This window comes from Varanus komodoensis, unplaced genomic scaffold (assembly GCF_004798865.1).
Source record: "Varanus komodoensis strain SLA01 unplaced genomic scaffold, ASM479886v1 scaffold3, whole genome shotgun sequence".
Taxonomy (NCBI): Eukaryota; Metazoa; Chordata; class Lepidosauria; order Squamata; family Varanidae; genus Varanus; species Varanus komodoensis.
In genome coordinates this window covers 37,354,493-37,368,969 of record NW_025335761.1, presented here as the reverse complement: position 1 = coordinate 37,368,969, position 14,477 = coordinate 37,354,493, and the positions used below count along the sequence as shown (strand labels likewise).

Here is a 14,477-nt window from a genome sequence, read left to right as displayed (position 1 = left end):
CTACATTACTAGGATTTCTCTTGCCTGTTGCTACCTTTATGGCAAGACATTTCATTCAGGATCAGGTTATTGTAATATTTGTTCTTTCTAATGGCTACATTTATCTCCAAAGTAATATCGGCTGATATTTCTTTTCTAATTAAAGTTGCTCTAATATGTTGATATGTAGATAGAAATAATAGTGTGGCAGTGTTAGCAGCATTGCATATACATTCCAGATTTGTTTTTATGCTGGTACTTTATTCTTTCCACTTCACTCCTCACTTACGCTAGGAGTGCAGAATAGATGTGTACCATGTACATGGTGGAAACCAACTTTTCCAACAGCTAATGCATTCATTGCTGGGAAATCAGATTTTTTCAACCATCAAGTAGCAGCTGCTGGAAATTGCAATGATTATATCATACTGTGCTAAAGAGCATTTAGATTGCTCTTGAAATTGCTGTAAGAACTATGGAGGAAGGAGTATCATGGGAATGTGACTTCTGCCACAGCCAATTTTGTCTACATCCATATTGCCTCTCACAAGCACTTCATGCTACATGCACCAATGACGTCCGTCCCTTTACAAATGGTATTTCCCCTCTCCAAACAGCTGTCATGAAAGATTTTCTAGCAGATCATGTATTGTTTCCCATGTTGTCCAATATGGAACTCTTTTTGTACCTGTGCCTCTGTTTTTACCTTTCCTGCCAGAACCTCAGTTCCCATCCATGCAGTCACCCATTTCAGAAGAACTGAAGTGAGAGAATTAACTCAGTGAGAGCTATCCTTTTGTCATGGTCAGATCACTTCCTCATCAGATTTAGACTTTTGGCTTTTTTCCTGCTCTGCAAGGGTGGGGGACCTGTTAAAATGGCATGCCTTTAGAGCCAGATTGATCCTGATGGATTCCTGAGGTCTGTGGGGGAATTTTCAGCTAACATGCCTGGTGCTCTTGTTGAAACCCAGGTTGCTCTATAAGGAAGTGACCCAGGCAATCAACATGATTGCACCTAAACACCCTCTCCGCACTTGCAGAGCTCATGCAGTGCCTTGGTGTATTCCTGAGCTGAGAGCGACAAAACAAGCTAGAAGATAGCTAGAGCACAGGTGGAGGAAAACCCGTGCTGAATCTGATCCAACACAAGAGCTCATTATTGAGCCTACATTGTGGCAGTGAAGGAGGCAAGGAAGAGATGTTTTCCACCAGCACTGAATCATCTGGTGTAGCTGTTTCAAGTGGTTAACAGCCTTGTGTGATCTGGCTCAAGGGTAGACCCTGTTGATCCCTCAGTAGCCCACAGTGATGAATTTGCATAATGCTTTGAAGATAAAATTGTTCCGATTCACCACAAATTGGACTCCACAGTTGGAGTTAGTCCTATATGGAAGATGTCCATTGTGCCATATTATGTAGTGTTCTTGGATGAGTTTCAATTATTGCAGCCTAAGAATGTGGACAAGGTGCTTGGACAAGTTCGTCCTCCCACCTGTGTACTCGATTTTTGCTCTTCCTGGTTGATTACCAAAGCCAGGGAAGTGATGTGACCATGGATCCAGGAGGTCATCACTGCTTCTCTGAGGGAGGGCCAGGAGGTAGTGATCAGGCCACTGCTGAAGTAGGCAACCCTGGATCCAGAGGATGTCACCAACTATAGACCACTGGCTAACATTCTTTTTTTGGGCAAGGTGCTTGAGAGGGTGGTGGCTGGGCAACTTCAGGTGCTCTTGGAGGAAACTGACCATCTAGACCCATTTCAATCTGGTTTTAGGCCCAGTTATGGGACAGAAACTGCCTTGTTTGCCCTATGGGATGACCTTTGCCAAGAGAGCAACGGAGGGAGGGGGAGTGCATCCCTGTTAGTTCTCCTGACCCTCTCAGTGGCTTTTGATACCATCAACCATGGTATCCTTCAGGATAGGCTGGCTGGATTGGGGGTAGGAGGCACTTCTCGGCAGTGGTTCTGCTCCCACCTCTCTAGCCAATTCCACTGGGGGATTGTGACTCTGTGGCATGGCAGCTATGCTGTGGGGTTCTGCATGGTTCCATTTTATTCCCTATGCTGTTCAATATCTATATGAAACCGCTGGGAGAGGTCATCTGGAAGTTTGGGCTAAGGAGTCATCAGTACGCTTATGTTACCCAGCTCTACCTCTCTTTTACATCTAGTCCAGGTGAGGCAGTGGTCATCCTTAACCAGTGCCTGGCTGAGGTAATGGGTTGGATGACAGCCAGTACAGTGGTACCTTGAGTCACGAACGCCTTGGGTCACGAACAAAAATTTCATGAAAATTTTGACTTGGGTCACGAACTCCGCTTTGGGTGGTGACTAAGATCGCAGCCATCTCCCCACTCGGGGCGGGGGGAGGAGAGATGGCCATGATTGTGCTGGTTGGTTGAGGGGGGAGACAATCCAGACATTGCAGTTGGTTCAGAATAGAGCTGTCAGACAACTGACAGGAACTGGTGGACGAGAACACATCACACTGGTCCTTTATAAGCTACACTGCTACCAGTTTAAGTCTGGGCCTGATTTAAGATATCTGCAATAGCATAGAAAGCCCTAAACAGTTTAGGGTCTGGTTATCTAAGGGAACATCTCCTTTCTAACAAGCCTGCCCAGACCCTAAGATCTATGGCAAGGATATCCTTCTCTGAGAGCCCTCATTGAGAGAAATGAGGAGCAAGGCCTTCTCTGTAATAATGCCCTGCTTATAGGAACTCACTCCCTAGAGAGGAGTGCCTGGTACCAATGCTTCATCCCTTTCGGTGCCAGGCCCAACCCTTTTTATTCTTCCAGAATTTTTAATCAAGAATGTATTTTAATTAGTTGTAGCAAGTGTGGGCACTATTGAGTATTTAGTTATTAAGTAAGGTAACAGCGTTCCGTGCACTTCGGTGTTTAGTCATGCTGGCCACATGACCACGGAGACTGTCTGCGGACAAACGCTGGCTCCCTCGGCTAGGAAACGGAGATGAGCACCGCCCCCTAGAGTCAGGCATGACTGGACATAACGTCAAGGGGAAACCTTTACCTTTAAGTAAGTAAATAAATTACAGTCAAGAGTAATTTAAGTGTACCACACCCCTATGGTTATGAATTGCTTTTTGTTGCCCTCTGGGAACCTATTAAAAATATTGAATAGTGAAATGAAAAATATTATAATACGTTGTACATTCCAGCTTCCATCTTAAAGTATTAAGGTGCAAGATTATCTGTTTTATAATTTATCTATAGAACTTTGCAGTTAGAGATCTGTCTCTGTCATTGTGTGATTAGAGAACCATTTGTTCTGTTCCTAACTATCTCAGAATAATGGTTTTTGAAATACTCAACTTTTAAAACTCCAAAGCACTACTTTGCTATAACTCCAAAGGACTACTTCTGAAACCTGGGTCTGGAACACGATCAGGAGGCAATTAATTTTGAAAAATCCCCAATCCTTTTTCACTTTAACATGAGATAAAAATGAAAGAATGCCTCTTGCACCAGAAGTGCTAGGGTCATATTAATAATATGCATTTTATTGGTGTTAGTAGTGAATGTTTCTTGTAACTTCCAAGATGTTGAAAGTGGATGTCCTCTGCTTATTCTGGCCCTTGAGTGTTGAAGAAAGTTCTTTGTCTTAACCAGTTTCTACTGCTGATCTGTTTTCTCAAGGCCCACAATCTGATAGGCTGCTTTATCATTTTGCCAGGAGCTGATTGATTACCTTCGTGTCCACTCACACAGTGCAGTATATGCTACCTCATGCCCTCCTCCTGTTCTTGAGCAAATATTCGCATCAATGAAGTGCATTATGGGTGAAGATGGCACAACGCTCGGTGAGTCTTGTGTATTACAATTTTTTCCTGTGAATGCCCTCCTCTAGGAGCATTCTGGAGGCGATTCATTAGGCACTGATAGCATCCCCTTCTTCAGTCATTTGCTGTGTAGTAATTAGATTTATTAAGTCACTAGTTAGTGGAACAGCTCACCTGCAGCACTTACATCCTTTCTAAAAGGCATCTGTCCAGGATAAGAGATGTATCTGGTTAAGGCCGTATATGTTTTACCCAATAACATGTTTTCACACAAACAATAGTGGCCATAGGATTTAAGTAATTGCTGCCACTCTGCAGTGTATTTTTTTTACAAGTTGGTAAAGGTGCAGCATTAACTCAAATAGGAATGCATGGAATGATACTTGAATCTCTGCAGTTTTTAAGGTGGGGACAGGGGGCTGGATTCTGAACTTGCAGTTCTTCATAGTCTCTGTGACTCATATGTGTAGGTTATGTGCCGCAGGCTAAACAGCATTTTGGGTAGGAGCCTTGCCAACCTTGTCTGTGTATGTTCCAGTTATAGGTCTTGCTCACCTCTCAGTTCCTTTTGTCTTCTGCCTCAGTGTGACTAGCAGCATTTGGAAATGTTCGCTCTCATTGCTGAAACCTTAAAGTAAAAGAAAATTTCTGTCTCCCTCTGTGATACTGAACAGAGCTTTCCTTCTGTCCTTCCTTCCTCTTTTTTTCTGTCCTCTCTATTTTCTCTTTGCTCTCTGCCTCTAATGGACCCATGGCCTCCAGCCCTTCTTCAAAAAGTGCACCCACTATGGTGGGAAGATACCATCAACCCATGGTCACTCACCCACAAGGCAGCAGATATGGCCATACTGAACCAGCCCTTACATACTGCCTTGGTCCTCATCTGCACAAAGCCACCCACAGCTCTTCTCAGCTTCTTCTAACATGTATTATTATGGAAAGCTCTTCAAGGCAGCAGTCCCCAATATTAGGAGCAATAGCTTGTCTAGTACGACAGTGACAGCCATCTCCCTCAAGACTGGCTCTTTAGTGCCTGTGGTTGATTCAAAGCAGGTAAAACCACCCCCCTGCCCTAAAAAAAATAAAAATAAATAGTCTGCCAACCCCTAGGATCCAAAGAGGAAAAGATAGCTCATCAGATGAGATCTGACCTTGTTAAAGTTCTGATCCAGCCACCCTCTAGTAGGATAGAATTTCCCCTCAAATGCCCATTCAGCCACTTTTACTGAGCCTGAAGAAAATACAGCACCTTCAGTTGTGGGTGGAAATCCATCATTCTGCAGATCATATCCAGGAAAATAGAAAATCTGTGGAATTCAGGAAGAAGATTGCTCATTCCTCAATAAATGTATCATTCTGAACTCTATAGTATCCTAGTCAAAGAACAAACAAAAAGTTCATTTTGCCCCGATCAACTCTAAGGGAAGGTAAGTGGTGTCAATAGGTCCACAGCAGCCCTATCTCTCAGGGTGTCTAACAGTGAAGCATGTATGACAATTTATCAAAAGTTCTTCCAGGAAAAGAATGGCAGTGGTCTTTGGCCATTTGTCAGATTTGTGGTTTTTATTTGACTGGAAAACATACCCACATTTCATGGCTGGGAAGTAAATGGAGTGGAGGTGAGGGAAAGTTCTATATTTCTGTCTGGTACTTTCCAGCCTTGAAATCTACATATAGTTCTGTCAAAAAAGTGCAGATTCCCCAGCGAATTCAACCCTCCCCACATAGAGATGGCAGAACAGCACAGAGAAAGTAGGGTGCCCCCCACAATGTGGCCCCACTCACTCCATCCATTGAGCTACTTTCTCAGGGCTTTTGACTCTTGTCATGGAATCCCAGCAATGGCTCCAAAAAGCCTTCAAATGGGAGTGGTCTTAAGATTTTCCACACCAACCATAGATTTATTTAAGTGTTGAAAAGATGGAGCATCCTGAGAAGTGTCAGTTCAGCAGGAGAAATCAAGGGGATTACATTGCTAAGGGGAAGATCTTGAACCCACTGCTTTTGGCATACCCATTCTGCTTTTTTAAAATCTTTTGCTATTGCTTCCCAGTTGACAGCCAGACAACTGACATCTATCAACTGTTTGCCATTTCAACTAAACGTATTAAATGTTAGAGTCAGTGCAGCGTAGGGCCACAAGGTTGGTGGCCGGTTTGCAGGGGATGGGGTATGAGGCGAGACTGAGGAAACTGGGTCTCTTCAGTCTGGAGGAGAGCAGACTCAGAGGGGATATGTTGGCAACATACAGGTATGTGAGGGGATGTCACATGGAGATGGGTAGAGACCTGTTCTCCCCTGCAGAGGAAGGCAGGATGCACTCCAACGGAGCAAAGCTCAGGGAGCCAAGGTTCCATTTGGATGCCAGGAAGCACTTCCTGACAGTCAGGACCCCGAGGGTGTGGAATGGGCTTCCACGAGAGGTCGTTGAGGCCCCATCGGTGCGGGTGTTCAAGGATAGGCTGGACATGCACATGGTGGGCATGTCTTGAGCGGAGCCAGCTTGTGCCGGAGGTCAGACTAGATGGCCCGGGAGACCCTTCTGACTCGCTCTGTTTCTATGTATTCTTGTTAGTATCTGACAGCTGAAAGTGACAAAGACATTGACCTAGCAAGCTCACATATATTGGAAAGCCTTTAACAGCGCACTTGATTAACTGTGAAATAGAGACAAAAACAAACAACCCCTCCCCTCAAAAGACACTGGTGTATATTTCTGGAGCAAAACAAAAACAAAACCATATGGTCCCAAATGTGCTTTTTGGTGTTAAAAACAACAAACAAAACCCCCAGACCCTGTAACAAATAAAAAGGGGTCACAGTCAGAGTAGGGATTAGGGAGACAAGACAAGTTATGTTGTGCAGCATACTGGGATAGGACTGGAGGTCAGAGTTGGGAAAACAACCCACAGTGAGTCCATTTGTCTGTCAGATGCACTGTAGGTTGTTCCTCAAACAGGCCACACTGTATAGCTTATTCACAAGATGAGCTGTCACGCCATGTGAACTTGACCATTATCCCTCGCATCTGAGGAGAAAATTGTACCAGTGAATGGGATAAATGCACACAATTTCCCTCTTAATTCACCAATGCAAACCAGAAAGCAGCATTTTGTTTGCTTTCTTGGATTATATCTGAACATACAGTGGTGCCACGTACTTCAAAATTAATTCATTTCAGGAGGCTGTTTGAACTCTGAATCATTTGAAGTCTGAATCAGTTTTCCCCATTAGAAATAATGGAAAATAAATCAGTCCATTCCCAGACCCTAAACAATACCCATTTTGATAAACTTAAGCAGCAAATACAGCCTCCTGAAACAAACTAAGTTTGAAGTAGTAATGTTATGTTAGTGCATTTACTGTACTTTAGTGAATGTCTTTAGTGCACTGTCCTGGCTACCTCGATGACCTGAATCGATTCAAAATGCACATCGTTTCTGGTATGGCAATTTTTGTCAAATAAAAAAATTATGGTGTGCTCTTATCCACCTTATTCACCGGATCTGACACTGTGCAACTTCCAGCTCGTCCCCAAAGTCAACATGACCATGAAAGATAAATGTTTTGAATCGATTCAGGACATTGAGACAGCCACGAGAGCACAACTAAAGGTATTTTGAGAGGGATTAATGCCAATGTGTTTTTTACTGTATTAATTTTTTTAATTTAAACATTCACCGTATTTTTTGATCACACCTCATATATAACCAAACAATAAAGCAAAAAAAGCACTGAAAATGCGAGAGACGACTTGGGTGCACAACAGATGACGTTTATGCTGCAACCGCATTTTTTCACTTCACTTGCAGTTTGAATGTAGAATCATTGTTCAGACTTCACAGTAATTTTCTCTCAACTCTAATGTTCAAACTCTAGGTCATTTGACATTAGAGCCATTTGAACTATGAGGCACCAGTGTACATGTCTGTCTGTCTGTCTGTCTCTCTCTCTCTCTATATATATATATAAATATATCACTTGAAAGTAGATACATTGTTTGAAAGTAATTCTGGACTCAGTATTATACTTTATACTGCTTCATTTAGCATAACAATCTGATTTTGTATGGAGTCTTGTAAAAGATTTTTTAAAAAAATTCTTATGAGATATTAGGTTCTCCTACGATAAACCATCTCAGTGCTGAAAATAGATTTAGACTCCTTGTAGATGCTTCTCTTGGTCACAAGGTGGCAGTATGCATTGAAAAAATTCTGTGTAATCATTAATTTTACAATAAAAGCTGTTGGATTTTTAAAAATTAAATCTGTTTGAAACTATATCAAAGTCATAAATAAAATACTTTTTTTCTAATTTAATTGTAACTGTGTTATAATTTTCATCATAAGCATGCTAAAAGGAAGCTTAAAAGTACAATCCTGTGATCCCTTGGAAAGCATCCTAGGGATTTCAGAAGACTTAGACTTCCATATCCATAGCCACATCCTGAAGCCATAGTCACTGCTTCAACTTCAGGAGGGGTACTCACAAATTCTAGTCTTTTCCTTGTTTCCCTTTCCCTTCATAGCCTCTGCAGAATGTACCAGAGCATATGTTTCCCAAGCTTGCAAAAGCAACTTCAGCTAATCTCATAGAGATTTTAAAAAAGATGTCTTACTGGATGGAAAGGAGAGAAGAGGCTGGTATCTGCAAAATTCCATAGCTTTTCTGGCCCCATCCCTGGGTATTGAACCTCCTGTAGAGGCATCTTATGCACTGACTCAAAGGAAGTGGTTGAACCTGTAACAGCCCACTGATCTGTTTGCTTGACATTTTGAAGATAAAATTGCTTGCATCCATCAGGTCTTCCCTGTTTTATCAAAGATTTCCAGAGCACTGTCTAGTCCAGTATTATTGGATGATTTTCAGTTAATACGGATCAGGGATGTGAACAGCCTATATTTTCAGCCTATTTTCATTCTAGGGCAGAATGAGTTTGTAATGTCCAAATACCAGCTTTCTTTATTGCAAGGCCCAAGGGCTACTGCTGGCTTTCAGTCACCTCAGGTGTGGTTCTGTGTCTTTTACATTTTGATTCATAAACAACTCTCTCTCCCCCTCCTTCCCTCCCTCCCTCTGTTTTCTCAGCAGCTCAGCAGGGTGTCTCCAGCTTTGCCTTGGGTTTTTGCTTTAATGTGGCCAGGCTACCATGACTTGGGCTACAGGAGGAGGCTTTAGGGGTAGCAGTTCAGGATACTGGCTGCTGCTTAGCTGTAAGTTAGCTTGGGAGAAAGCCAGAACACAGGAATGATCAGCCAATTAGTTGTAGTGGGGAAGAAGCCCCAAAAGCAAAGAGCAACACGACTGGCTAGCTGCTGTGGTGTACTGCACAGGGCCCCAAGGAGCCTTGGAGATGGTGCCTGGAGCCCCTGCTTGAATTAACAGTAACATGCTGCTGTTGAATGAAGTTATCAGTGTGTAGTTAAGGAGGCTGAAATTACTTAAGATTACTTACTGAAATCTTGTGCGCGTCCCTCAGATTAATCGCACAAGATGTGATGCAGAGGTGTAAATCAGTGCAAATAAAGATACATACAAAGCACTACCTCATAAAATGGGGGAAAGAAACCTGAAAAGAAATGGCTTTACATAGGAAAGATCTTTATTCATTTGCTGTTCCCTGATGTCAGAACATTTGAGGTGCTTTACTTTGGGGTTTTGGGGGAGAGTAAGTAAAAGAGGACATGATAGACGTATACACAATTGTGTATGGTATGAATAAAAGGGAGAAGTGTTCCCCTCCCCTGATAATACTACAATTCAGAGGTCTGCTAATGGAGTTAAATAGTATTCAGGAGAGACAAACAGAAAAACTTTTTTACACAGCATATAATTAAACTATGGAGGTTACAGTGATGGCTTCCAACTTCAAGGTTTTAAAGAGGGATTAGATATTTATAGAAGGTACAGCTAGCAGCAGCTACTAATCATGCTAGCTCTATATTACCTCCATTTTCAGAAGTAGTGTGCCTCTCAGTACCAATTGCTGGGGAACATAGGCAGGAGAGTGCTCTTGCATTCTTGTCCTAATTATAGCCTTCCTTTAGACTGGCCACTGTGGAAAAAGAATACTGGACTACACTGGCTTTTGCTTTGATCTTCTTAATGAGAATGTGTATGGTAAACAACTTTAGCATTGTCCCCATAAGTTGTATGAGCACTCAGTAGCTCTCTGTCTTCAGAATCAACATTTATTTACAGCTTCTGTAATACATTGGCTATTGTTACATATTTGCCATCATTCCAGAGAACCGCCTTTGGTCAAACAGGATGTTAACAGCAGGCACTTTGGATAGAATACATATCCACAAAAAACAGCGTGGTTATTTCCGAAACATGACAAGAGGCTGATGAAGACTGAATAGACTTAATTAGGTGACAGCACGTGAACATGCAATGTGGAAGGGAACAGCAGCTTCCCTTCTTTTTTTGTCCTATTGTCTATTCAAACAAATCTTTCAGTGTCTTGTATTGTTTCCATCTGGCATTCATAATGGTCAACCACAGGGTGCTGTCTGAAGTGGTCCATGTTAATTTAAAAATACAACATGTGGCAGTATTTGTATTGGTGTTTTGCAATTGAATCAGACTGGGATTTAAAAAGCCAGCCTGGTTCAGCAGAACTAGGTATAAAGAGGGTTCTTAAGCATCTTTCTGATAGGGTAGCCACTCCTGTCCAGTACCTGTTGTAATTGTAAGTCCTTTCAAATGTTTAGGCGTTTTATTAGCATATGGATATTTTGCATTGTTTAGCATATGACTTTAAGTGTTGAAATTTTATCACCATATTAAGTCTTCTAGTCGGCTATTTATGTAAATATCTAAAAGAGCCAAAACCCAATTTACGCTTTTAAAAATGTGAGGATAGTCATTTATTTGGAAAAGAGATTCTAATCACAATCTTGAAATGTGAAGTAGGGCCACCTTTTCTGAGGCGGCCATGAAAACTCAAAACATCCCTGTTTAGCCCTGTCAAAAGCCCTGCTTAAACAAAATGCTTTGCTTTGACAAGTGTCAAAACAAAACTATAACAAAAAGGTGTATGTATGTAGATCATAACTTAATAGAAAGTTGAGGTAGTACAGAAAAGGTGGAGGGCATTGAGAATGGTCAGGGCCACACTGCAAAACTATAGGTCATACCCATAATGGGGAAATGTAGTCACCACCCGATTTTCAAGCAGAGATTCCACTGCTTTGCTTTTCAGTTGACAGCTTGCCATTTGGCAGTTCTCAAGTGAAAAGCAAAGTAACAAAATAACCTATTGGAAGCATTGGTTCATCAGTGGTTCTAGATGCAAGATTTCACATTTTGGCTAATCAGAGGAGTACACTTGTGCAGCTCTTAGCTGCTGACTAACCTTTTTTAAAAAAAGAAAATATTTGGGTACATCTCTATACCCAGGTAAGATTAAAAAAGAATTCCAGTGTGCCATTTGGGCACTTTGAAGGGGTTGTGAACTGGCAGTTACTGAGAGAAATCGCAAAAAGAAAAAAATGGAGGACAGTGACAGTACTGACCAAAAAAGGGACCACAAGCAGAACAGGGAGAAGAGGTAAGACAGGTTCATCCACCTATGCATGGGATACTGGTGGGAGGACTGAAGGGGAAGGACTGGGGAACAACCCATGGTGATCCTGATTATCACTTGGAAACTATGAATTGTTCCATAACAACTCACACAGCATAGCTCATTCAGAATGTGTGTTGCCATGTTATTCAAAGTCACCCAACAACTGGGCAACAACTGGTTGTTGCTAACTAACCATGATGTGTTGTCATGTGTGAAGACAAATCACTTCTCACAGGGTAGCTCGTTTTTTTTGGCAACAGCCCACTCTGACAATGCAGAGGTTGTTCAGTCCAGAATGCATTGTGTCGTTTAAATGCAGGAGACCAATTTTGTTGTGGATTGTGGGGATTTGCCACCAAGCCACTTTGTAAAAGCTGCAAAAATGCCTGCCACTTTTTCCAGTCTTGCCGTTGTTGCCACCACCAGTGAAGCTTATCCACTGATGCCCAAGTGGCACCTCGGAATGGCTCCCACTGATTCTCCACCCTTTTCAAAAGAAAAAGAAAAACACCCCAATAAAATTGCACAAATGTGTAAGTTTTTAAAAATTCATTTTTATCAGCATTTTACAAATGTACAACTACTGCTATAGGTCAGTACTGTATGTGTAGTCTTCCCTGGTTAATTTTCCCATACATCTCAACTGTCAAAGGAAGTGGACTAGGTAACATGGAAATTGACAAAGTGATATTCACCTTGCTAATTTGGACACAGTTGCCAGGGTCCAGTCACCAAGCTGTCAATACAAAAATAAAGCAGAGGACAGCAGCCGGTGTGCCAACAGAGTGGTGGAAGAACAGTATCTCCAACTTAGCAATGTTGAACTGACATTCATTCATTTGCTTTTTATCCTCCTTTTTTCTTTATTAGTTTTGTATCCCACTTATGAACTCAAAGTTACTTACATCATTCTCCTCCTGCTGCTTCAATCTTATCCCCACAACAACCCTGTGAGGTAGGTTGGACTGTGAGCTGGACTGGCCCAAGGTCACCCAGCTGATTCTATGGATGAGTGGGGACTGGAACCCAGGACTTAACCACTCCATGCTCTTAACCACTACAGCACATTGACTTTTTGATATTTCTCTGTGTCCCGTACCATTTCAACGCTTCCCAGTAGTATCCGGCTAGTTCAGAAAGGGGAAATCCACCCAGGTTTGTAGCCCCTTTTTTGAGTGCTTCTTGGTGCAATAGAGAAAGTAGTTGGATGAGAAAGTAGTTGGATGGATTGAATGAGGTCCCATGAGGAGGTGAGTGTCAAAGGTGCTGTCACCCATTTACTTCATCCCATTCTGCTACCCATAAGGGTAAACTTTAACAGTATGCAGGATACTATGCTAGGTTCATGGAAAAGGATTGCTCTTAGGAAGCTTAATTTGGATCTGATCTGTGGCTGATCGAGATCTTTTCAGTGTAATTGCTGTAATAAGAAAATTGCATGATAGTTTTTAAAATACATGCAAGCATATTAATGAGGTTGCAAATGTCCGATATTTCAATTGATAATCTAGAAACTTAAGATTAATAAACACTTTCCAGCTAGACGAGATCTCAGTAAAATGTATTCAGTATTCCATAAAGCAGTATTTAGTGCAGAACATGATGTCTCTTATTGTTAACCGAAGCTTGTTCTTTTGTTCTTTCTGGCACTTGGAGATTAGACCACTCATGAGATGAGGACAAGAATGACCTCTGATTTACATGCAATTAAAAATCCCTCTTCTTTAAATTGAGGCTGAAAATGTTCTGTTGTAGCATAAGCATCTCACATTTGAATTTTCTCCAATAAGTGACTTGTTAATGAGGTGTTAAATTATCACCTTGGGAACCCAGGGACCAGTCAAAACTAATTTGGACAGAGCAAAACTTTTTTTGTTGTTGCTGACCTCAAGAATCCCAAGCTGTGCCAAGGAGCTGTTGGGAAAACAAATACTTTGGGGGTCATAAAGAGTTTCCTGCTTCTCCTCAGGGGACTGACAGCTTTAAACATCACTTACTGGGGTTATGCTTCTGGCAGGGGGTCTTTTAAATCTAACAAACTGCTACTTGCTTTGCAGTCCAACAGGCATAAGAGTAGCTTCCAGGAAAGTTCTGTTAGTCTGTTCTCAGTAGAACCTTTTAGAAGAATGTTCACAGAAATAGTATATTTGCACTATTCACTGTGATATTTACTAGAACAATACCTTAAATGTATTTGTAGTCTTGAATAATTCCCTTCTCTTTTTTTCCCTTTTTCACTCTTTCCAATTGCTAAAAATCTTTTTTAAATTGTTGCACCTTGCTGTTGAGTGAAGTAAGTTATTGGAATAAGTTTTCCTATGCTGTCATAGGTGAGAGAAATAGCGTCTGAATGCATATTGACCGCCAAACTGACATTGCAGTTCAGTTCTCCAGTGTTCCAAATGCTTCAGGATCTTAATAGCAAGGAAGGTATTAGAAATTCACTTGCTCTTCTTTCACATGCATAAAGATATTTAATATTTTGCACTTTAATTAAAAATTCAAGCCTCCTAGAGAATTTCTAGTCTCAGGCTGTACATCAAGTAAAAATGGTGATGTTTATGATGCTGATGAAAAATAACAATGTGTATCTACTAAATCCATCTGCCTTTTTCAATCATATTACTTTACATGTAAAAAGTATCTTTATGAAAGAACGGAACAGAATGTTCTGCTGCAGCCTTTCCCCACTGGTGGCCATGCTGACTGGGATGACAGAAGCTATAGTCCAACGAGTGTGGGGAAAGCATATTCATTTTATGTAACAGAACGTGTTTCCTCGAGACCTGTGCAGTTAGTGTGTGCTTTTTTGAAAGTGTTTTTCAACTGATCTAAAATATCTCTACTAATCTGTTCTACATACTAAGAACTTTGCTGCAGTGTGAGGATCTTCCTATGCCAGAAATATAAAGATAGTGGAAAACCCCAGCTTTATCCACCTCTGGCCATTGTGTTGAAAATTTCAGTCAGACTAAAATTTATCTCTGCGATGCTGTATTAAGGTCCTAAGGTAGTTCTTTATTTCAGATGCTATCATATTTTTGTTGGTTTGTGTTAGCAGAATGGCCCTGGCAGTGCTCTTACTAATTCTAATTGAGATTAACATGATGCAAGGT

General features: G+C 41.5%; 1 protein-coding gene across 3 annotated transcripts in view; it reads left to right on the top strand.

Annotated features, from left to right (window-relative positions):
- SPTLC2 (serine palmitoyltransferase long chain base subunit 2) overlaps positions 1 to 14,477 on the top strand; it is a 71,009-nt gene that overhangs the window by 20,778 nt on the left and 35,754 nt on the right. The window contains exons 9-10 of one of the 3 annotated variants that reach the window (XM_044436050.1): positions 3,683 to 3,809; positions 8,317 to 8,556. In XM_044436050.1, coding sequence (XP_044291985.1) covers positions 3,683 to 3,809; positions 8,317 to 8,375 — 186 coding nt within the window. In that variant the 3' untranslated portion in view covers positions 8,376 to 8,556. Of the gene's footprint in view, positions 1 to 3,682; positions 3,810 to 4,550; positions 5,932 to 8,316; positions 8,557 to 14,477 lie in introns of those variants that run through there. The other 2 variants (XM_044436049.1, XM_044436048.1) reach the window with 2 other exon arrangements.